The sequence below is a fragment of the Pyrus communis genome, chromosome 11 (assembly GCF_963583255.1).
Source record: "Pyrus communis chromosome 11, drPyrComm1.1, whole genome shotgun sequence".
NCBI lineage: Eukaryota > Viridiplantae > Streptophyta > Magnoliopsida > Rosales > Rosaceae > Pyrus > Pyrus communis.
The window spans coordinates 19,491,371-19,516,628 of NC_084813.1; the positions used below are offsets into that span (position 1 = coordinate 19,491,371).

General features: G+C 35.6%; 2 protein-coding genes, 2 non-coding genes and 1 pseudogene across 4 annotated transcripts; 3 read left to right on the forward strand and 2 right to left on the reverse strand.

The window, feature by feature from the left end:
- Positions 1-7,258: 7,258 nt before the first annotated feature.
- Positions 7,259-12,708, forward strand: LOC137708461 (heterogeneous nuclear ribonucleoprotein 1-like). The gene is made up of 5 exons (XM_068447545.1): positions 7,259-7,743; positions 7,861-7,981; positions 8,317-8,544; positions 8,900-10,121; positions 12,339-12,708. Exons 3-5 carry the CDS (start codon positions 8,323-8,325, stop codon positions 12,350-12,352), a joined length of 1,458 nt encoding a protein of 485 aa, XP_068303646.1. The 5' UTR covers positions 7,259-7,743; positions 7,861-7,981; positions 8,317-8,322; the 3' UTR covers positions 12,353-12,708.
- A 1,661-nt stretch (positions 12,709-14,369) lies between these two features.
- Positions 14,370-14,450, forward strand: TRNAL-CAG (transfer RNA leucine (anticodon CAG)). The gene has a single exon. It is a non-coding gene; the product is annotated as a tRNA-Leu (tRNA).
- A 1,229-nt stretch (positions 14,451-15,679) lies between these two features.
- Positions 15,680-15,782, reverse strand: LOC137709586 (U6 spliceosomal RNA). The gene has a single exon (XR_011064879.1). It is a non-coding gene; the product is annotated as a U6 spliceosomal RNA (small nuclear RNA).
- Positions 15,783-16,108: 326 nt separating this feature from the next.
- On the reverse strand, positions 16,109-17,617 carry LOC137749282 (cytochrome b561 and DOMON domain-containing protein At2g04850-like; annotated as a pseudogene).
- A 1,555-nt stretch (positions 17,618-19,172) lies between these two features.
- On the forward strand, positions 19,173-21,259 carry LOC137709147 (GCN5-related N-acetyltransferase 9-like). The gene is made up of 7 exons (XM_068448268.1): positions 19,173-19,185; positions 19,272-19,307; positions 19,563-19,634; positions 19,958-20,045; positions 20,238-20,370; positions 20,505-20,543; positions 20,984-21,259. Exons 1-7 carry the CDS (start codon positions 19,173-19,175, stop codon positions 21,059-21,061), a joined length of 459 nt encoding a protein of 152 aa, XP_068304369.1. The 3' UTR covers positions 21,062-21,259.
- The last annotated feature ends 3,999 nt before the right edge of the window (positions 21,260-25,258 follow it).

Sequence of the window (25,258 nt, forward strand, 5' to 3'; positions counted from 1 at the left end):
AATATTACCCTTGCTATATTTGTTTTTACCCTCGAAATGTATTCATTTACAGAGGATTTTTATCACTAATAGTTTTTGAAATTGACCAAAATCCTCGTTTTGGTACTTTAATTTCAAAATCAATCAATTTCATCCCTAAAATTGGCCACCACACATCCATTTAGTCCTTCCGTATAAAATATGTCAAGTTTGTATAAATGTGATAACATATTGTTGGACTTATAGACCCTTTATGTGTGCCTAATCAGCACATTAACAGAACACTTGGCAAAATTTAAATGGAATGACTAAATTGATGTGCGGTGGTTCATTTAGAGAGGACAACGTTGATTGATTTTAAAATTGAGAGATTAAAATAATGACTTTGGTCAATTTCATAAACTATTACCAATGAAAACCCTATTAAATTTTTTTTTTCGCCACGCATATATTCAATCAATCTCCATGAAGTTGAATGATTCAAAAATTTTCATTTCACAAACTTTTACGTAACATAAGGACATGCTAATTAAGTCTAACAAAATAATAGTTTGATAACTTTACTCAATCGCATTATTCATATCTTGACCATTACCCATTAAAATCATTAAATTCCAATGCGTATGCAGATAGGGAGGTCGGGGTGCTATTCTTATCTACAATGTGAAGAGACAGATGACAGATGAAAAATGTGTCGTTTCACAAACTTTTACACAAAGGTTTTTTTTTTTTTTTTTTTTTTTTTTTCCCAAATTTACACGAAGTAATTGGAACGACGAACTTAGGCAAAACAATGGTCTACTTTCCACTTCGATATTTGACAATTTTTCACGACAAAATAATGTTTTGTACTTATTAAGGTTGCTCCGCGAAGACAACTTCTTGTGTTTTTAACTGTAAGAATATTTTTAACATTTTAAGGTGGTCCACATGATACGGTTCATATTATATGTATGTTTAACATATATTATTTTCTGTAAACAATATTATTGGTTAAATTACGAGAACAATTTCTTATTACCGTGATGGGTGATAATTGATTATGGGTTTTAAAGGAAAAACGGGTTGTCTCATATGAACTTCAACGATCCGAACTGTCTATTTTGTAAGTCTCGATTCATAGATCATCTTTGAAAAAACCCAATTTAATCCGAAACCATTTTCTTATTTAATTATCAAGATAAAGTTTTATTGTTTCTTATATAACAAAGTATTCGTTAATTTTTTTTAACACAATTAGATGTCTTATATTTCCGATTTGGCTAATATTGTGTAAGGGTGATCTATGAGGTGCAACTTGAAAAATAAACGGTTCGGATCGTTAAAGTTCAATGTGGTGTGGACCCAACAACTAATCCCTATTTTTTATAAAAAAAAAATAAGAATCATTTCCCTTAAAAGCTTTATATAATGCAAATACCCATCTAATATGCATTTTTGACATAAAACACGATTATAATTTTTACGTATTGGTTGTTTATTGTATTTCCGCATCTATATGCATACTCGAAAATCTTAACTTAATTTAATTTATAATTTACATTAACGTCGTGACAAAAAATGAAAAATCATACCAAATTTCTACACAAGTGAGTTTCTTAATTATTGGATTTGTGAATATGGACGTTTTAAAAATAAATTATTGGATTAAATCTTGTTAAAAGTGAATATAAAAAACTATTAATTCATTGATTTTCTCCGTGATGTTGCGGGAGTGCTTTTTCTAGAACAAGTTTTCATCGGTTGATGATGAAGGAAAGCTTTTTCGTGAAATGTAGTAATTTAGTAGTATGGAGAATGTAAAGTTATTGTTTTCCAACACATAACCTAATTATATTATCATGTTTTTAGTCTCACAAACTTGCATGCCTACCACTTTTCCTTTGGAAATTGTGGGAACGTTTTCTTGGTTGCTAATTGTTCTTAAAATATATTTGATATTGATGGGTTGTATGGTGATTTTATTTCCAGATAATCCCCTCTTTTTCAAACATATTTCACTTATTTTTCTCCACAGTTTAACTTCCAACGATGTTTAGCATGTAACATTTTTCTAGTATAAATAATACTTTACCGATGTTCTAGCTTAAATTAATTTAAACTGTAAGGACGGAGATTTGAACTCAGGTGCATAAGGAGAGCATATCTGCTCTAACCAATGTAATTATGTCCACGTTATCAACTAACTAATTTAAACTACAAGAACGGAGATTTGAACTCAAGTGCATAAGGAGAACATATATGTTGTAACCAATATAGTTACACCCATGTCACCAACTAGTTTTATTTAAAGTATTGTTTGATGTGTTTTAGGGTTAAACTTTTGTTCCATCATTGAGTTTCAATTTTCAAACATACATTGTTAATCTTACCACGTATGTCCTCTATCTCTATGAAAATTTAAGGAAAGGGAAACCTAAAAAGTAGTAAGAAGATGACCGGATGATTAGAATGAAGGGAGCAAGGCAGGCATCGATTCCTCTTTTGAACTACAGAAAGAAACCCTAGTAAATAAATAATATTAAACGTTGCATGTGACTGCATGATGCCGACTCTATCCATGATCAGCACATGCACCAACTATAATAATGAAACGATGTCGTACTATATATGGAGAAGAAGAAAGACTTTCCACTAAGATGATTATATAGAAAATGAACGGTTTTAATTATGACGTTTGTATAGTAAACATGATATCACGTTACTTAGTGAAGAAGAAAGACTTTCATCCTTACTGAGAATGAAGTATTAATACCCCTGGATATGAGATGATCGACCATGCTAGCCCTCCATTGTAAACACCTAAAAACAAAAGGAATCGTGGATATAATTCTCTAGATATAATGTATATATTTGGAAGAGACAAGGGTAGTACAGTCAAGTACTGAAAAATGGTACAAAGTGAACAAACGTACACGTGAGAAATGCATGACTGGAGGGTTGAGGTTCAGCGCCAGCTAGAACAAGAAGAAATATATGCTAATTGCTAATCATATATTCCAAATGTGAATATCATCCAAAAGATTTACCAATTTAATGACTAGCGCGTGTGACAATTGACATGTGCATGTATAGACAAGTAAGTTTGTGTAGCATCAGAGAAAGTCTCGAATTAGGCTGTTTTACATTTACGGCTTACGCATAAGGAGGTGTTCGTTGAGTGAGATGTTACATGTAGCAAGCCTACCCACCCCATAATCTCTCATAGACTCATACTACTGGGTATATATATTTGTTAAGAGAACCAAATTAAAAAAAGGATTAACTAGGAGGACTCGACGACATTTCTGTCATATATAGTTGATGCCTGCAAAACTATGTTAAAAAAAGGCTTAACTTGCAACAATAATACACATCGATATATGAACGATTCATTTTAAAAACCTTCTAACATGTCATTAATTATCGAAATGTTGTAAATTAAACAACCCGACCTGTCGATTTGTTTATCATCCAATTGTTTAGACTGATAGAACGCTCACTCGTGCGTAAAAAAGTACATATTGAGATATAATAACAGTAAGAGCATCGTAGATTAATCTTCATTGTCATATTTATTGATCACTTTGCGAAATTTACGAATGTCAATTTTTGTTAGATATATGATACTCGAGGTTACTTTATCTATTTATGAAAGGGCAGTGCTATCCACACATTACATATCTATTTTTACATCTCATGCACACATTTCTTGTTAATTTTTGTCATTTTTTTCAATTCATTCGATTCAACAGTTGAAATTGACCGAAGTGTGAGAGATATAAAAAAAAAAAAAAAAAAAAAAGGTGTGTAGATTGCACCACTCTTATAAAATTGGTTAATTTTCGAGTTAAACTTTGCTTATTAACATAAATGTAGTGTGACCACTTAGTACTACGGTCTAGTGATATTCCTTTTCACTTGTAATTGAGAGGTCTTGGGCTCGATTCTCGCCAAAGGCAAATTTGAACAACATTATTTCTAGCCCATTATGAGGCTAAGCTCACCTTCCTCTCCTTAGTGTAAATAATATCGTTTGCTCAAAAAAAAAAAAAAAAAAACCATAAATGTAGTGTGAATATGGCTCCATAGGCATGCAAATTGTCGGTAGAGTAACATATGTCATAAAAAAAAAAAAAATCTTAAGTCAGTTGGAGTTGGTAAACATCCCAATGAGAAGAACCGTATCATCCCAAGATATCATTCGTTTTGTTGTTATGTTTTCTTCCTAATTAATTTCAGTTGGTGAGAATTATGAGTACAAGGGTTGCAAACTTTACTATATGTTTCTAGTCCTTAATTTGCAAGGGTACCTTTGAATTGTTTGATTGTTATTTGGTCCTAACTCTTGTTGTATGAGTAGTTTAATAAGAGTCAAGATCGAATGACAACGGAACTATTTTAAGCCTTAGCCTAAGCCCCTCCCGCCAACAAGAACTTATACCTTGCTCATCCAATAAACAATTCCTGAATCCACCACTGCAACTAGGTTGGTTACATTATGCAATTGATTTAATGTTGCCAAAGCGATTAACCAATAGGTTTTACCATTCATTCATAAAGATTATGAAGTCCTTTTTACTTGTTGCAACTTTAAACGATATTACATTACAGTCCTTTTTTCTTAGAAGGAGAACAAACTCCCCATGCATGTGGTCTAATATTCTACGGGTTAAGTTTCTATCCATGCATCTCAGGTTCCAAAGTTTCACCTTCCTTTAATTATTATAATAGTTTCAAACCCTTTCCCCTCTCAATAATAATTTTTTTTAAGTCCTTTTTTCTTAGAAAGGGAATTAGATGGTAAATTTGTAATGGTCAATAATGTTCTTTTATTAACCACTACAAGTGGTTTAGTGAATCTACTTGATCGTAGCCACTGGTAAGGTGCAATTCTCAACCTCCTCTAAGCCTAAAAAGGGTGAATAATCGTGGTTCGTCATTGAATGTCCCCTTGATAAAAAGAAGAAAAAACAATGTTTTTTTTTATTATTATTAACAAATGGTAAACAAAGGTGGTCATATTTCTCGTTTTGGTTGACAAACCCTTTAGACATGTCGTGGTTTCGTTTTAAGTTGTGATTGTGAACTATTATTCTTATGTTTTGATTCAAAAAGTTCAAACATTTGTAACTTAGTACTACAATTTAGTAATAATTTTTTTCTTCTTTAGGATAAATATATCGATGTATTAAAAATTATATTAAATATATAATTATTATATGACGGTCATATATAATTCACTGGATATATGTATTTAACACAATCTCATCATCTGGCCGTTGAAATGGTAATTATATTAAATGTACACATTATAGCTAAATTTTATATTAATGTTTGACTTGTAATTTTTTTGGCAAAATTAATGTTTGGCAAAACTCAATAGTTAAATACATTTTAATTGATTGCTTTAGTAGAAAATTCTTCTCTTCAAATATATTGCTTAAAGAAATACATGGGTGGTGGTACTGTTTGAACTCGTTTGTTTCTTTTTTTTTTTTTTTTTTTGGTAAACTGGAAATAATATTCAAGGGCAACAACCATAAAGTACAAAGAGCAAATACCCAAGAGGCTCAGTTACAAGATTAACACAAAGCAAAATTGGATCCCAAATCAAAGCCCAAGGCCAACTAAGTACAAGCACAAAGGGGCCATTTAGTACAAGCACAAATGGGGCAATGAAGCTGAAAAAAAAAAGAACCTAAAAGAACAAAAGAAACCCTAATCTTCTTCGTCCACCGCCTCTGCTATAGGTAACCAACCGGATCTGCAAGCTTTCACGCCTCCAACCGACAAATGCCTCTCCAATCGCATCAACTAGCCGCAAGCATTTTGTAGCAACTTCTAATTGCCTTATATTACAAGGATAGTGTTATTCATACACTAAATTTATCTTTCACACACCCTTATATAATGTCATTGATCTTCTTCAATTTATTCGATCCAACAATAAAAAATTAAGAGAGATATGTAAAAATTAAAAATGAATATGCGAATATCACTATCCTATTACAAAAGGCAAATCCATTCGTGGCCAAATTTCAAGTCATCAATTATTTGTTTCATATAATATTTGGGTTTTCCAAGTACTTTCCCCTATAAACATCTTACATAAAAATTGTAAAAATTTTAGTAGAAATTAAAAGAGCAAACATTTGAAATTTTCAATCAAGAGTTCAAACTTTCATGGATGCATTTTTGTAGCAACATGCTATGTTTTGGTGTACCATTTGACCCAAGAGTTAAGAGTACGTTAACGCCTCATGAGGTATTTTGATTGCACGAAAGGGAAATTACTATGTTACCAATGTGTAGTAAAAAAAAATTAGTATCTTGATTGCATTACAAGTTTAATTTTGCATGTATTAGTTTAAAATTAGTATCTGAAAAGCAAAATAAACACAAGTATTTTTCTTTGCCACAGTTTATTTTTATTTTTTTTTACAAGGATGGGAATCAAACCCTTAGGCCAATTTCTCTATTTAGTGAATAGTGTTTAGACGAGTGACTTATACCCCCATTCACTTTTGAAAAATGGAGGATATGTCATTCACTAAATAAAGGACGTTACAAAGATATTTATAAACAGGTCAATTCTAAATGGGTTTTTACAAACGAGTTTTGAAAAATATTACATGACTAATTGCGAAGCAATAAGAAGACTTCAAATCCTTCGTTAAAAGTCTAGTTCACCTGAAATCGCAAGATTGCAAAAATCAATAGGAATGCTAAATCTCATGTCACACAAAGATCATGTGAGAACAAAAACTCTGAGATTGTATTGGCATAGAGAATACGATGTCTAAACACCAACTAAAGTAGATTCAAGAAAGCAAAAGGCAATTCGAGTTAGATGAGTTAGAACGTCAGATCTCAACAATGTTTCTAAAAGATGAGATGTCTATTGCACGCTGTCGTTTTTTCTTTTACGATGGATAAAAAAAGTAAGTTAAGTAATAATAAAATACACCCAAATTTTTTTCTTGGTTTTAGTGGCACTCAAAACTCATATACTTAATAAGAATCACAACTCTATAGAAAAAAGAAAAGAAAAAAATTTACCATAAGAAAAGAAAAGAAAAGGGTAAAGTATGTAAATTAAACAAAATGAAGATGAAAGTAGATCAAGCAAAAGTCATCAAAATCAACGGCTAGTATGGCATTGGGCCCACTTGGACGTGGGTTTAAATTTCATACGGCACCGCGCAGGTTATGTGTAAAACCTTACAATGGAGGTGTTTTCCCATTAAGTATAAAAGGAATGAACGGGAGGGACAAAGCCACAAAGTGATCCTCTTCCTTTTGTATCAGATCAGACATTCTTCATTACCAAATCTCTACGACTTTATATCTGATTAAATTTTGTTTTTTGGGTAAATTTCTTACTACCCACTTCCCAAAATTTCAAATTTTTCACTGAGAAATTCAGGAAAAAAGCCTAAAAAAAAGTTAAAAAATAGAAAAAGAAGGTGAAAATCTTCATCTTCCCAATTTACAGAGAGGCTATATATTCCTCACCAGACCCTCCAAGCACCTTATCTTTCTCTCTCTACAGCTTCTGTTTCTCTCTCTAGAAATATACATTTTTTTAATCTCTCACCCATCTGTTTGGTAACTGAATTTGTATTTGGTAATCAAATACCACCATTGAAAGAACAAATACAAAGGTTGGAGGGGGCATATATAGAGAGGAGGTTGAACATGCCCTCTGTTCTTATTCCTAGAGTGCCTCCTCTCAGATCTTAGTTTTCTTCGAGGTTTGGCATCTGGGTTTTTGTTTAATCGGTGGGTATGATGATAATCTGATTTGCGTTTTTGATTTTTGATCTTTTTCTGAATTGGGTATGTGGATTTGGATCCAGCTGATTTTTTCTGATTGATATTTTCTGTCCCTTCTTCCAGGTGTGCTAAATTGCGGTTCAGTATTTGATCAGTGCAGGATCGGTTGTTTCTGAATTGAATCCGGGATTACTTGTTTCCGAATCGGATTACAATCTGCGCTTTTGCAATATTTCATAGCAAGGTACTGGTCTTTCTACTTTGGATTGTTGTTTATATTAATCCGCATTTGATTTCGATTAAGTTGGTGTTTATTGTGGATAAAGGAGAGATTTTTATTTGAGCTACTGGTGTTGCTGTGAGATTGGATTAGATAATTGTTTGCATCTCATTGTGCTGGAATACCTTTAGCTTCTGTTTTTAAAATAGAATTCTATTGGATCATCTGTTGAATCCTTCATTTTCCAATTGGGTTTGAAATTTCGATAAAGTTTGTGTTTTTGCTTTGAGGTGGATTGTGTGATTTGCATTTGTGGATTTTCTCAAAGCTTGAGTTGATGTAGTACTTTTGGCTTGTAGGAAAAAATGCAATCCGATAGTGGTAAGTTGTTTATTGGCGGCATATCTTGGGATACAAATGAAGGGCGTCTAAAAGAGTATTTCAGTAGTTTTGGGGAGGTGGTGGAAGCAGTGATCATGAAAGATCGGACCACAGGCCGTGCTCGTGGTTTTGGTTTTGTTGTTTTTTCTGACCCAGCAGTTGCGGACAGCGTCATAATGGAGAAGCACAACATTGATGGAAGGATGGTAAGCAAACTACTTCCTTTTGGTTGAAACCAGTTTTAGCCATCAGTTACATTCTTAGGTTCACTGTGTTTCATCATTATGTTTTTAGTTTTGAATCGCTCAAAATGTAAAGGAAATTTCATTTTCTTATAGGAGTTACAGGTCTGAAATTGTAATTGCAGGAATTCATTTTTACTGTGGTTCTATGTTCCACTAAATTTCAAATTCAGCAACAGTAAATCATGCTTCTCATTCTTTTATCTTTCCTTCTGTCAGTTTTTTTAACACATTGCTGTATTATTCTGAGCTGATCAATTAATTTGCAATGCTTGTATCATTTCATCTTCATTTTTACCGATGTGTTCTCTATTCTCAGGTTGAGGCCAAAAAGGCTGTTCCAAGGGATGACCAAAACATATTGGGAAGAAGCAGTGGCAGCATCCATGGTTCTCCAGGTCCAGGCCGCACAAGAAAAATTTTCGTTGGAGGTTTAGCATCCACTGTCACAGAGAGTGACTTCAAGAAGTACTTTGAGCAGTTTGGGACAATCACAGATGTTGTGGTGATGTATGATCACCACACCCACAGACCGAGAGGCTTTGGATTCATCACTTATGATTCAGAAGAGGCAGTGGACAAGGTTTTACTTAAGACATTTCATGAACTGAACGGGAAGATGGTTGAGGTCAAGCGTGCAGTTCCCAAAGAGTTGTCGCCTGGCCCCAGTCGCAGCCCTATTGGTGGATTCAACTACGGTCTGAGTAGGGTTAGTAGCTTCCTTAATGGCTACACTCAGGGGTATACTCCAAATACAGGTGGAGGCTATGGACTTGGTAGATTCAGTCCAGTTGCTGGTGGTCGTAGTGGATTTCCTCCATTTGGTTCTGGTTATGGAATGGGTATGAATTATGAGCCAGGGTTGAGCCTAGGTTTTGGAGGGAATGCAAATTATAATAATAATAATAATAATAATAATAATAGTAATAATTTGAACTATGGACGGGGTGGATTGAGTCCTTATTATGTCAATAATTCAAGTAGGTTTAGCAATCCCATTGGGTATGATGGCGGTAATGGAGGAAACACATCTTCATTTTTCAGCTCAGAGACTCGAAACTTATGGGGGGATGGGGGTGGTGGTCTTAACTCCACAAATTCTAATGCTTACATCAGATCAGGAAGTGGGACCATTGGAGGAAGTACATTTGGAAATACTGGAGCTAATTGGGCTTCTTCAGCAATGCCGGCTCAAGGTGGTGGAAATAATGTTTCTAACAATAGCAGGAACCTTGGTTATACAGTTGGGGATAACAGTTACGGTCTGGGGACTGGAGGGTATGGAAGAAACAGTGGTGCAAGTGTGGCCCCTACATCTTCACTTGCTGCATCAAATGGTGGTGGTTTCGATGGGTCCTTGGCTGACTTTTACAGTAGTAATTCAGTTTATGGAGACCCTACTTGGAGATCATCAAATTCTGAGCGAGATGGGTCTGTTCCTTTTGGTTATGGGCTTGGCGGCGCAGCTTCTGATGTTTCAGCTATGAGTTCTCCTGGTTATGTTGGTGGTTATAGTGTTAATAAGAGACAGTCAAACACAGGTTAGCGCCACTTAATTAATATCTTATGCAACTTCTGTTTTTCATCTATTTTTTTGGTATGTTTTGTAGTTTTAATTTTTTTTGGAAGATAGGGAACTTTATTGTAATTTATTTAGGGACAGTCAAACACAGGATTTGATCCTAAATTTGTAGGTTTTCTGTGTTATGGTCTATGTTAACGAAAAAAATTGGAATGGGAAAAGCTCTTGTTAAGCTCCTGGTTGCGCTGCGTATTGTGTTTTGTGACTGGTCTAGTAGTAATTCAATAGATCCAGTGAAACATGATATTTCTTATCTGATTGTTATGCTCATCCCAGTTCATCAAGCTGAACTTTTGAAGTCCTTTATCCTGTTGGTTACATTGAGTGCAGTGCATTTTGTTCCTCAATGGCTGCTCACATGACACCACATGCTACCTTGTGATTGTTACACTAAGTACCTCTGTGGTTCTTTGCTTCTTGTTTAGTCCCTAGATTATTTTCCACGCAATTCTTCATTTATAGCCTTTATAATTGATACAAGCTGATAAATTTGTTACCACAGAGATGCAGCTTTTACTTTCCTATATCACATCATCCTTAAAGACTCTTTTGAAGCCAGCTTTTTGTGTTGAGTGTATTGCTTTGGAGTCCTAGGCTTATTAGCTTTTATGCGGGTTCAGTTGAGGAGTAGAAAAACTGGAACTTTGAGATAAAAGCAAAAGGCTTTCAATGTTACTGGTGAAACAATTTTAGTTGGCTTTTGTTTGGTGTTGGTAGAAGTTGTAGCTGGACAATGAGCTTCTTCGCTACTTAACTAGATACGATCATTGATCTCTTGGGAATTAGGGAGACAATTGTCCCAAATGTGTATCGACTGTTCAGGGTTGATGAGACAATCAGCCATATTTTATTTTGTATTATAGTGTTGGTAGGTGTTTCATCAGTCGTGATTCCAAAGAAACTTCTGCTCTTTTGTTTCTGATAGGAAGATTAGGCAGCTTTCATCAATTTCTCTTGTGTTTGTTTGCTTTCATGTTTTTTGTGGCAGAATTTAACGTTGTTTCTTGTTGATTGGCCATTCTAGATTTTTGAATGAGCTCTCTCATCTTATCTGTTGGCGCATGTGTTTTGGGTCACAGAAAAGAAAAGTATATGAATTATTTTTTTTCTTTTAGACTATAGATCGTGCAATCACATTCCCTTAATGGTTGAAATATCAAGTAGATCCTTCTTGTTTTATGAAGCTCTTGACGTTGTCCTTCCGGAGATCCAGTATGTGCTTTTCACAAATTAAGTTGATTCGTTGTTCACTAATCTAGAATATATTTACTAGTGAAATAGTGGCTTTGTTTTCATAGTTTCATCTTCAAGGCAGTTCGTTCTTAAGTATACTGCTTAACAGTTGTCCGAGTTTTATGCTTGTTATTTCTTTTAATTCAATCAAGGAAGATACTGAGAGAAATGTAGAAATCTAAAGAAATCTAAAATTAAGTTTTTTGAGTCTCTGGTTAAAATATGATTCTCTCTGGAAAAATATATGTATATTTTTTTTTGTTGAACTGAAAATATAATATTTATTTTCTCTCGACCTTTACATAACCTTTCTGAGTTTGTTAGTTTAAGAAATACAATGCACTAAGTAGGGTTCTGAAGTGGAGAGGGAAGATATAATTTGGCAATACGTACGGTTTTCTGTCTCTGGATGCATTTGTCAAAGATACGTAACTAACAGAAAAAGAGGGGGATAGGAAATTTAGTGAATCATTGTTATCTCATTTCGTGATCCATATTGTCTCTTCAAATTTGAGGTCAGATTGTTATAGAGTCTTGCCACCTTTGAACGATCACTCTTTAGATTATAACGGTGGCATATTGCTTGTTAAACTGGAATGTTGCAACAATTCTAAAATGTGAAACATGTTGTTAGCATAAGCTCTCTGTCGGCAAACTTTCTAGTTTTAGCTTTGCCCTTGAGTTGGCTAATTGCTACTCACCACACGGCTTTTGTAATCAATATCTGAGTGCAAAGTGATTTCCATGAATTCGTCATCGTCAATTGAACCTGTTGGTAACATTATACATTAACCTTTATGCTATATCTTGTTCTCAGATAGATGAATAGATGATAACTTAGATGAATAGATGATAACTTGTCGGAAATACAAATATGTATATATAACTGAAACTATACCAATTGCTGATGCTTAAAATCCTCTTTCCAACTGTTTTCTTTCAGGAATCGCTGCCTAGGATCCATCGTTCGTTTCTGATATCACGACATTGTAGGTGAAGATAATCTGGTGAAGCAGGTGAATTGTGAATTTTGCACACCGCCCTGGTTTATATATGTCAGTAAAAGAAATTTGGTTAGTAAGAAGAGCTAACTGGAGTGCCCTGTTTGCAGAAGTAAAAGTAGAGGGATAGAACAAGTTAAGATGGATTTTGTGTTAATGCTTTGAGTTTTGAGTTACCGATTTTAGGTTTTTTGTTTCGGTCTTTTGAGTGAGATGTAAAATCAGATTGCGGGATATAGTCAGACGTGTGTCATGCATCTCCGGTGAGGCTACGATACCCAAAACGCGAAAACGAAAAAAAAAAACAGAAAAGATAGACTGATATATATATTCTTTTTCTTTCCTAGAGTTTTCATCTGTAACATCTCTGGCAATTGGTTATGCTCAGGGAATGCTTTTTTTTTTTATTCATTTTTTTCCCCATTATTCTGTTATTTTCTTTTTGTACCTGAAATTACTGTTGATTTGTTAGTGTGAAACGTTTAAGGGTTTACCCAGTTAGGGACCCCATTAATAAGCCATCCCATATTCTGATTCTTACACTTTTAGGACTTGGTATGCAGCGATTGTGAATTTTTATTTTGGTATGTGGTTATGTTTAATGTTTTTGTTCTTTGCTTTGACTCTGTGATCCTTTGTTTAATTGATGACGTGGTAAATGTGAGATTCGTTTTTGGGCGGATGTACAAGTCACACGTGCACCATCATCGAGATGGAATTGTATGATTGGTTGTCGTGGGACGTAAAACATTGATTGTGGAGTTTAGCTCTATAATGTGTATATATTTGGTTCGAATGTGGCTTTCATGTCAACCCAGAAACGTCAAGTACGTCTTCAGTTCTTATGAGTTGATACGATCTCATATTCTCAAGGCGCCGTGACCACTTTTGAAAGACATTGAGAAGGAAGGATGGTTTCAGAGGCATAAGCGATACTGTTTGTGATCTACGGATATTCGATTGAGAAACCGCTAAACTTAGAGGAGATATAATGTAGTGCAACAATGAGTAGAAAATTAAACCTCATTCTCTCTTGGAATAATTTACATGGACCAAGTGCACCATGGCGCGTACCAAGTTCATCTAAGTTGTTCTACAGTCTATTATAGCATTGGACTGGAGCCCCATTATAACGTGAAATGAATCCATCTAAGTTGCTCTACATGACATTAAGTTATTGAATTGGAACGCTACGAACCTACGATGGTGATGTATACATCTAAGTTGCTCTCCTTCTCTCCACCAAGGAAGAATGTCTTGGTGGTTACTGATCAGGCAAAGAAAGCCATTATTTAAGTTTGAAAATCTTTGAAAGTGATAAAAAAGGAAAGAGAAAATCTTGTATAAAAGAGAGACCAACATTCCTTTCTTCCACTCCCATTTGCTTCCTTGTGCTTTCTATCACTCCAATATTAGCAGCCCAAAAGTTGAAAGCAGAAAAAGCAAGAAAGAGGAGGATTGGTAACTTCCACCTTTTTGACCTTCTGGTTTTTACCACTAGGACCTTTTGAATTTGTGATCAATCTCTTTCAACTTTTTACTGCCTGCAGTAACTATTCAAGATGCAAATTCGACACCACCAAACAATGATACGAAAAGCTAACGGGCGGGCAACAGTGTTGGATACCCAACTTCTATTTGAAAGTGATATAAGTTGAATTTATAGAACGTTTACCTCCGGATACGTTGAATGCTCATGATAGGAGTTCGACTCTCGTCTCTCTCTCTATTGAGCCTCATTTTAATACGAAAAGTTTGACTCATGAATTCACCAGGCAAACCCACCACAAGTTGCTCTAATAACAATTGAATATGATTAAGATTGGTTATTATAATTAAGATTATTTAAATGTTTTACCTAGTCATTGGCTGGGAAAAAAATCTTTTGTTAAGTGAGAGAAGTTGGGGTGCACTGAAGTAGTTGTTCTTTTATGCATGTTATATTTTATATACTGGAAAATTTGGGAAATAATGTCAAGATGGCCGAGTTGGTCTAAGGCGCCAGTTTCAGGTACTGGTCCGAAAGGGCATGGGTTCGAATCCCATTCTTGACAATTTTATTTATTTTTATTTGTAATTTTCTTCCAAGCCGAGTACTATTAGGTCCAGTGGGCCAATACAATCAATTTGGGCTTGACTACTTTGCTTTGTTTTATGGGTTTGGGCTTGAGTTCTTTTCTTTGCTTTTGAGTGTTCCTTTATACACTATTTCTTATCTAACACACAAATATTTTTTTTTTTTGCTTCTAATGACTATTATATCCCATTGTTAAAGTTACCTAAATTCATTTTTGCTCATTACCCTTAAGTGGTGATAATGCTCACCATCCTATTTATTGTTGTTGAATGAGTTTAACTTTTGAGATTTGTGTCCATTCACTACGCATATCTCGAAGTTTAAATTTATCAAACGATGATAAATAGGATGCTGAACATCACCATCACTTGCTGATAGTGAGCAAAAATAATTCCTTTCAAGGGGAAGGCAAAGTGTTTGACCTTTGCTGATAAGAAACCTTTGGCTGCCCCCTCTACCATTTTAAAACCTAGCTAACTCTATCCCATTCCATGCTCTATTGCTCTCTCAATCATCTCAGATCCGCAAAATGGGTGTTTTTCTCCAATTTCTTAATGCAATGGATCTCCATAGCTTTTGCCATCAATTTTGATAAGATTGATGAGGGTGATGGGCTCTGGGTTGGGTGGAGAATGGGATTTGCTGTTATTGGAGAAGAATGAGGATAGGCAGAAGAAGAAAAGATTTGGGAGGGGGTTTGAGTGATTGTGACAATTTTTTTTTCTCTATTTTTAAGTGGGATGATTTAGGAATATTAAAAATTTACATGGTTGTCCAGAGAAATATGTAAATTTAATGGTGGGTGTCCAAAAATAAAAATTGGATGTACATCGAGAGTTTTTTTTTGTAGCAACCTTCATATTCCAACATGGTGTCATAAATTTCCCACGTATTATAATATGTGGGAAAAACGACATGACAATCACACTAAAATATTTATTTTTGGATGCAACAGAAAAAACGACAAATTTTTTAATGTACTTTACTATTTTTTTAATATACTAGGTTGAAATAGAACTTACCTCTTCTACTTAATATAACACTCAGAAGATTTATTTATTCATGCGTAGCATATGACTTATCATATGAGCAAAACAACACTATAGGCTTTCTCTAAGATTAGAAAAAGAAATCATGTATAAATGACAACAAAATTTTTTTGGTGTTTCTAAAATTACAAAAGGAAAATCATGTAAAAATGACAAAAAAAATTTGGACCATTTCTCGATTTATGCGTGTCATCCTTGCGCAGGGGCCATGCTAATCTTCTCTGTATCGTTCCAATTTTATCGGATGTCCCCGAAGGGACAGAACATGTTGTCAAGCAAGACTAGATAAAGCAGTTTGTGAACTTTGTTTTGGTCGATGTGGGACGCTGGCTTCCGTCCTTTTAATAGTCAACTTTCTTTCGCAGCTAGGGCTTCCTCTGTGGATTGAGTATCCTGAGTCATAAACCCAATGAAGTATCGAGTAAAACTGTAAACAATTTTTGTTCCTAAACAACCTAAGAATCTAAGAATTGTTCTAAACAAATTGAGCATTTGTTAGTTGTTAACCCAGATCGAAAGACTTGGATAGTACCAAAAGTAAAAAACTTGACTTGTAAAGTATTTGAGTGAAACTGTGGTAATGGAACAACATCAACAACAACTTTGTCTATGATCTCACCTCTTCTACAAAAGCATGAAAAAAGAAAACCAAAATTGCAGCTATAAATATGGTTCTTGAAAGCAAAAAAAGGGCTCCTGAAAGACCTTCCAACGAACAATTTTGTTCGTCGGTTGACAATTTTCCATAGGCCGGAGAAGTATCGTTTTGTTAAAGTACGTGATGCCTCTGATCACCTGAGGATTCCACTGCCTTCCCTCCTCAGCTTCTCCTCCTTTGATTTTCTACAAAAAACCACCCAAGAATTCACCTCCAAAGCAATACAAACCCCAATCAGTGTGGACAATCCCAAACAGTAAACCAGTTTAGCAATAGACCTTCCTTCTCCCATCACCTCAAAACCTTCGAAAACATTCACCACACCCAGCACCACACATGCATACCCAACAAAATGGTGGTAAGATTTCCAGTACTTCCTGAACTTGGTTGTAGTTTTAGGTCTAAACAATAGTGCTAGGGTTTGCAGCCCTCCCAAGCAAAATGCAGCAAACCCTAGCTTTCTGTGGAGCCCATACTGGACCCCAGGTGACATATCCCCAAGCTTAATCCCAATAGCAAACCCTACAGTCCCTAGGAAAAAAGCAAACAGTTGGACCCCAGCGTGCACATAGAACCATGTGGGCCCTAATGATTGTATGTGCCTGAGGTAGCGTGCAAGCACTGCTCCAACGGGGAGCATGATGCCCCATGCAATGGCGTTCATGATGCCATGCACTGTTCTGAGTGTGCCAATGTTGGAATGACGTGTGGCCGTTGTGCCTGACATGACATCAAATGTCGTTATGGATGAAAGGTCGTTGGCTGTGGTTGGGTGTATGGTTGGCGAGTAGCCTTGGACGTAGAGGCCGCGGTTCCACACGTGATGGAGCTTTGTCTTGTTCGGCGTGAGTTTTAATGTAGCGAAGATTTGGACTGCAGCACCGCCGTGGACGGTGGCTAATTTCCCGCCGTATAGGGTGGCGGACGAGGAGAGAATGTGGATGTCCAGAGGGCGAGAGAGGAGAGGGCGTTTTTGGAGCTTTGTGGTTGGGTCTAAGAGGTAAGTGAGGAGGACTATTTGACCGGTGCTAGGGTCCGGAAAGGCAATTAGAGCACGTGTGCCAGTCATTTCCGGGGAGGTCGGGTTGATGCCCCACCCAACCCACCCAGAAGGAGATATGAAAGTACCAAAGAAGACAAGGTCTAGGGTGGCATTGTGGCGATGGAAAGTCCATGCTATGGAGGCTTGTTGGGTAGGGAGTGTGATGCATTTTTGAAAGGTTTTGGCGGCGGTGGTGGTGGTGCAATGGGCAGAAAATGTGACAGGGGGAAAGGAAAAGAGAAGGAAGAGGGATAAGAAGAAGAACATATTGATGGCTGGGAAGAAGAAATGAATATCAAAGGGAATGGGAGCTAGAGGGATGTAGAATCGGTTGGGAAGCTTTTGTTAACATTTATGTGTTTGGTAATGATGTGGTTGATGCAATTGACCATCATGGCTGTGGAGGGAATATGTGTACTGAATAGTTTTTTGTGTGCTTAGCTTTGAAGTTAAGGGAACCAAAGTGTTTGTTCGGTGGAGTAGAAAATGAGGGTTCGTGTGGAAGTGAACGTGTCTTTTGTGATGAATTGATGTTGGGCCAAAATTTCATCACTTTTTTATTGGGATTTTTTTAATGGAAGAGATATTTGCAAGGATTGTGCTTGGCTTTGAAGCAAGGGAATCATAATATAGAAAGTATAAGCTTCGGCACAATTATATATAGGGCGCTGGATATTAGGGAGGAGAGCGATTGGTGGGGATCAAGTTTGCACTAGGATGAATAGATATTATTGTTTTTCATCACTGCATTAAGGCACCATCTGCATACGACGCTGGATGGTTAACAAACTTAATTTCATTTGCTTAATCAATTAATCAGATCATCACCCAAAGGGGCAAAGACGTTTTCTTTTTGGCTAATTCCTTGCCAAAGTTGATCCCTTTTGTCTAATTGGAATTGCCAATTGGCTCTCATTTTCTTGCCTTGAGTAAAAATTACTTATAGTCTGATAGCATTTTTGAATTATAGCGGCAGAGAAAATACGAGTAGGGAAAAATCTCAAGATTTTGTATAAATTTGGAAGGAAATATAAGTTAGTTATCAAGTTATTTTCTCTCTGATTTTAATAATATATATTGTATATATAAAAATTAAATAAATTAATTACAGCTAACTCAGTGACCACACAACGCCTTCTAAAAAAAGTAGTAACGCTTAGCACCAAGTGAGGGTGGTGAGCAAATTCAAACTTCTCATGCTATTGATTACATTGCTCTTTTATCAAGCACAATTTACATATTCAATCATTCCATTTCTATATCAAAGGGTTTCACAACCCAGATATTTTAGTTCTCCCCTCTTCCTTTCACCCCCTTTTTACGAAAAAGTAGTATGAAATTTCAAGCTAATTATTCTTGTGGGAGCAAAGGTTAAAGATATCCAGCACTTTATTTATTTTTAAGAAGTATTTCTTTACTTATCTCTTTATGTACTAAAAAGGATTAATTATGTTTATACCTTTTAGATTTAGTTTGAATTATTACAAGATTTCAATGTTCTTACATTGCATTATGAAGTTTTAAAACGAAAAAATTTGTACTTTCCGCCAATTTAATCATCTGAACTTTTGTTAAGTTGATGACATGACATATTTGAGACTTGTTTTTAAGTGTACATAGAATTTATGTTTAAAATATTGGGATCAATTGCAATTGGTTGTCGCTTTCGGCTACAAAACATCAATCGTGGAAAAACTAAAACACCATGGAGACAATTTTCAGTCCACATGATGCAAATAAGGCTTTTACATTAAGAAATATGTCACATATCTATCACGTTATCAATTTAATAGAGAACAATAAAAAAAATTACGATTTTAAACTTAATGATTAAATGTGAGAAAATTAAAATCATGTGATCCATTTTGAAAAACCCCCTAAACTTAGAGAGTAAAATAATGTTGTTGCACAACACTTTGTAAAGAAAAAGTAAACTAAAATCTAGCAAATATGAAGCAACCAAGTTGGTTAAGATAATGTATTTCTCATTTGTACCTAAGTATCAACTTGCGTGATTTTTTTTTTTTTTCAACTTGTGTGATTTGAGAGCTCCATTGCAGCTCACCTGGACCCAAGACCCCAACAGTACTCTCTTTCTCTATCTTACATGTGTTTGTGTGGGTTTTGGTAGATTCCTTTGCTTTTTCATGACAAAAACTGAACTAGGTTTTCGGGGTTTTACAAAAAAGTGGTAATTGTGGAATCTGATATTGAAGGTTTGATCTTTCAGGAAAATTATAAAAAGGGTTCAATTTAGTTTTGACAAATGATTGAGGGTTTTTTGTGTGATTGTATTAGTGGTTTGGTGAATGATTGAAGAGTTGAAAATGGTTTTTGCAGAGCAGACTTTCATTGTATTGGATAAGCAATTGCTTTTGGGAGAGTTCAGCCATGGAGAGCCCCATGTGGAAGGTTAGCCAAATTAACAGTCTTTATTCGCAAAATTACCTTCTGATTGGTCGCTGAGAAAAATTATGGAGACATTCAAATGATTACTTGAGAACGGTTGGTTGGATGGTTTTGGATGAAATCATGAGAAGGTTGTTACTTTTCAGCAAGTAAACTTGGGAACTGTTAAGTTATATCAGTTTACAGGATATTGTTTGTGTTTTTCTGATCAGTTTTTCTTTATTAGAAATTGAGGCTTTCTGGGAAACTTCGATAAAGATCATATTTTTAAGGGACGTTGTTTGTGTGTTATGATTTATGAGTGAGTAATAGTATGCCCTTTGCAGCCATGATAGGTGATGTGAACTTATATATGAATGATCTCGATGATCCACACATGGGAGAGATTGAAATAATGATTGCTGAACCCAGAAGGTATGGTGAGGCTGAAGTGCTTGCGTTTGTGTCAATATGGGTTTCTTTTCTTTCTTCTATTTGTATATATGCTTTTTTTATTTGAAGCATTTCCAGCGCCAAAAGATTTATACCTGCTCACTTGTTTCCATTTTAGGAACAGTATGTGTATGCTATAATGTAATTTTTCAATACTATCTCTTGCTGCCATAGTCGTGGTCAAGGACTTGGAAAGGAATCTGCCTTAATGATGATGGCCTTTGCAATTGAAAATTTGGGAATCCACGTCTTCCGTGCTAAAATTGGGGACCAAAATGGAGCGTCTCTTAGCTTGTTTCGGAAATTGGTCTGTGACTCTCTCCTTCTTCTCTTATCACAAACTCATGCAATTTATCTTGCAATATTGGCCTTTCATATTTTACTTGCATTTTGCACTAGTTGTTCCTGGCGGTTCAGTAAACTCACATATGGTTGATGCAGGGCTTTGAGGAGACTTCTCATAGTGAAATCTTCAAAGAGGTGAGCAGAATTATCTCTATGGAATCTGCATATGTTCACAGGCTTTAGTTGGTCTATGCGGCTTACATCTTGATTCTTGGAATTTCAACAGAAATACTCTTTTTAATGTTCTGACTCACTTTATGACCTTGGAGTGGCTCAGAATATCGCTATGACTTATAATGGATGTTTATTTACAATATAGCTTATGCACTGTCCTGCTTCAAATAAGTTATTTTCCAATAGTGTCATGTTGTTAAAGGGGCCTGATACCTGTGTTGAACAGAATAAGAACCGTAAAGAGTTTAGAGGTCTATCAATTTGTGGGTATCAAGTCTCCTCACCAAAGTTTCTCTTCAACGATTACAACAATTAGTTTTTGACTTTTTCTTCAACAGCCACATTCAGTGATGGAGCTCCATCCGTCAATTTTAACAAATTTCCTGTCATATATATGACAGGTGACGTTGGATTTACATGTAACAAAGAACAAGCATGAGGAGCTGCTGCAGATGGGTAGCTTCGTGACTCATACCTAGCCGTCAAGGGCCTATTTGTTTGTGCCAATTCTCTACTTCACAATCAACATCAACTCTTTCACTAGTACTTGGTAGGCCTATATGCTTGTTTAGACTCTACCGTGTCATGGAAGTTAACCTTACTGAACAGGGCTACACTAAAATGCTAGGGCTAGAATTCACATTCAATCCAATTTGAAGATAATTTTTGCTGGTTTACTAATTTTCTATCCATTTTCACCCTTCTTTAATTACTTATTTCTGTTCGCCTGCTGGTTTGTTAGTAAGCTATTGCTGTTAAACACATAAAGAAAAAACATGGTACCAAAGATGACCGGAGTTGTTCACCCTGACGGAAAATCAATTTTTCTGACGGTTTTGAATATTTGGCCCAGGTTGCCGTATATGATTGAATGTGGTGCTATTAGCTATTCTGCAGATATGTTTGAAACTTGAAAGCAAGAGGTCTTGTTTGCATTCAGGGGCTGTAACTGGTTATAGGTGTTGTATAAACTGCTTCTCTCCCGTTACAACTGTGCAAAGACCGAAGATAGCCTTCCGGTAGCAATCCATCCTGTAGAAGCTTGAGTAGTTCTGCTAGCTAAATTGGATGCTTCTGGTGGATTGAATGTAGTTCCAATGGAAGCGGGGTTGTAGTACCTGAAGGGTCACTTCAAGAACCGAAGATTCAGTTGGTCGAAAAGGTGCAATCAGAGCAGGTTTTAGTTTCAGCAGGAATAAGTAACCACAAGAAGATTGAGAAAATTGAAAATTATAAAAAAAAAATAAATAAAAAGTTCTTGCAGTTATTTCCATGGATTACTGGATATGGAGCTTGAAGAAGATTAATTAATAGTTAAGATAATGCATGATTAAATTATTAATTATAATTTGGAATCAAGGTGACAACACAAGCTTAAGGCATATGCATTCCTCTTTCAAGTTAAAACTTACACGCACGCGCGCACACACACGAGGCGTATTCACGGCATCAAATTTTTTACATAACTTTTGATATATGTTTTTGTGAGGCTCACTTTGTTATTTACTTTAGAGATGTTCTATTCACACATCTTTTTTTATTTGACACACACTTTCTTAATTTCTGGTCATCGGATTGAATGAATTGAATGAGATCAAAGGACATAAATTAATAAGAGGTGTGTGGATATCACATTCCTTATTTTAACGATCATAACTGTCTATCTTTTAAACATTCTTTATAGATCATTTTCGCAAAAAATTTGAAAAATCCAAAATCATAAAAGCTTTCATTGTAATGAAGAAAATGGACGAACACGGATCTACAAAGAAATCTCAAATCTTTAACCTACCAGTGACACGTCCCAACCCCAATATCCTCAAATATCAGGGTAGGCACATGTTGACCGACATCCAAGGGTGACGAAGCCATTAAAAACATGCATACCGATAAAATATGTAATTAGAAAGATATAAACCGATGCAGAATCGTATTCAGAGCATACAACTACTAAGAATAATATGGAAGGAATTATTATGAAAATGTACAAACAAAGAAATGATACCTATACTGAGAAGACTCGAGAATACCTATACTATAGAGTCCAGATGCCGGGATCATGTGCCTCAATCCTAACTCTAGAAGGGGGCGCAAAATCAGAAAAGGTGAGTGGACCAAAGTTTATAATAATAATACTAGGAATATGAAAACCATTTTCTTTATGAAGATACTAACCCTCAGTTTTGAAAACATATATAATACTACATATAGGTTTTATAAAAACCTTAGCATGCAATAAAAAATGTTTGTAAAATCGATATGTGTAAAACCATGCTAAAAAATGCTGAAAAAGTCGCCCGAAGGCAAATCCGTAAATCTCATCAGTAAAGTACTCAACCAGGAGTATCATAGTCGTCCGAAGGCAATACTTGTCCATCACCCGAAGGTGAAGCTGAATAAATAAAATACATCCACATAGACACTAGCCGTGGCTAGTGAAGCTATTCGACACCGCTTTCGGCGGTGAAGCTGGGGGTTTGTGTCCTATGGCCATAGACATAATACCCGTGGTGCGCGGATGTGCTGTATGATAAACCACTAGAGAAGTACTAAAAACATACCTCAAAATCTCATATCAAACATCAAAGCTTAAAAGCTTAAACCTCGCCTCAAAAATCTGTGGTAAAACATATTCATAAATCTGTAATATAAATTATATTAAAAAAAAACCATAGAAACCAATAAATGCAAATCCAATAATTCATACTCTTTAATAAAACGTAATTTTGATAAATAGTAATTATAGAAATCTGCAAAACATAATATAATGCATATTCAATGCATGAAGTATGAAATACATGCTAGGTTAATGATTTATAAAATTATATAATTATGAAGGGGTCCACTCACTAGTTTTTCCATTGGCCGAAGCCGCTCGAACTATCGAGGATGTAATTCTTTTCTGCTAATGTGCCTAAACAAAAATAGGGACCTTTTAGTAAAACTTTACTAAAACGTTATAATTTTGGAAAACAGATGGCGAATTTAGATTCGGCAAGTCGAGGAACCTTGGGTTTTCCTCCACGCACTGCCATGAGTGGTGGTCAGCCGCCCCGACTCGCAGGAAAATCCAACAACTCCAAAAATTCTCAAATTTTACAGAAATGAAGATCTCGATGAGTGGAGCAACTTCATACTCGTGACTAAGGCCGGGAAAGTCCCCAATTTCACTAAAACTCGTCGGAAACCCTAAAAATGGTGCTTCTTAATTCATCCTCATATTGACTCCAACGTTCCCACCAATGATGAGAATTGTTCCTGAGCTCAAGGGGAGTTGTTTGATGGTGGGGATCGATGAGATTGCATTCAGAAATGGTAGATCGCCGCCTAGAGACTCACGGGTTGCCGTCGGAGTTCTTGGCTTCAATTCATAATTTAGAGCCCAATTCCTTCAATTTTTAGGGTGAAACGTGAAGAAGGAAGGTTGTGGAGTCGGTTCTAAATGGTGGATGGCCACAATTTGTCGGAAGAACTGAAGAAAACCGAAGAGAACCGCTAGAATTAGCCTTGGGTCAAAACCGGGTCGCGTGGGTTGGATGGATGTAACCGGGTCAAGGGTAATCCGGTGCATCCCCTTTCTCTTCTTTCCCCTCCTTTCTCTCCTCTCTAATTGGTCACTCACTATCTCCCTTCTCTCCATTTGTCCTCACCTCTCCCTCCTTTCTCTCATTTATTTTCGATCTCCACCGACCATCTCTCTTTCCTTTAAGCTAGGCCACACACGTGGCTTTCCAGATTTTGCTCCAAAAATTTGGAGCCTTCTAGAAAATATTCAATTTACTAAAATGCCCCCAACTTTAAACGTTAATATCTCATTTGTTATAACTCTAAATAACATTCTGTTTGCGCCCACGAGTTCGTAGCGACGAGTACTACAAGATTACACCAAGAAAATGAACCTTACATGACACAACAAGGCAGTCAACATAAGTCAACGTATTTGCCTCGAAGGGCATTTTCGTAAATTCACCTTTTAAATTTATAAAAGCTATAATTTTTTGGGGACGGGTCATTACAAGTAGTCATATGATTTCATATTTATGTTATTTTTGGTAGACATGATTTTTAAGGGAAGACTTAGAAGATAAATGATTCGGTTATTGAAATACATTGCGGAATAAACTTCACAAAAATGTGTCAAATTTTTTATAAAAGTGGTGCTATGAATTCGTCCCTATACATAATAGTACATGTATCTTTAATATTAGAAAACTAGAAGGAGATTTTGGTGTCTTACGGCTTCATCAAAAAAATTTGGACAACAAAGCCCCCCAAACAAAAAAAATCAAATCTGATCGAAAATAATAGAAACAAATTCACAAGGGTAATTTTGTCATAAAAAATATAAAAAACTGAAATTATAAAAAAAAATTGGATTAAAGCCACGTGGGTTAAGCTGTAAAGAGAAGAAGTTTTGCAGAAAAGAGATATAACTGCTGAATGTGGGATTCAAAATCAAAAAATTAACCCTCCACGTTCTACAAATTTTTCCATCAATTGGGGTTCTTTTCCAACTCAATTTATCAGGAGCAAATGATACCCCATAACTGCCTCTCCCAATTATGGTCCAGACAGCAATCCAAGAACAGGATAAAGGAATAAAGAACACATGCATGGAGCACTGGCATTGTTTAATTTCATTTTGGGTTTTTCTTTTATAGTTTTTATTTTTTTTA

Coding starts and splice junctions, on each gene's coding strand:
- LOC137708461 (XM_068447545.1), top strand. CDS start 8,323: ATGCAATCCGATAGTGGTAAGTTGTTTATTGGCGGCATATCTTGGGAT. Junction 8,545..8,899: donor ACAACATTGATGGAAGGATG/GTAAGCAAACTA, acceptor CTCTATTCTCAG/GTTGAGGCCAAAAAGGCTGT.
- LOC137709147 (XM_068448268.1), top strand. Junction 19,308..19,562: donor CTGGACCCAAGACCCCAACA/GTACTCTCTTTC, acceptor TGGTTTTTGCAG/AGCAGACTTTCATTGTATTG. Junction 20,544..20,983: donor ATAGTGAAATCTTCAAAGAG/GTGAGCAGAATT, acceptor TATATATGACAG/GTGACGTTGGATTTACATGT.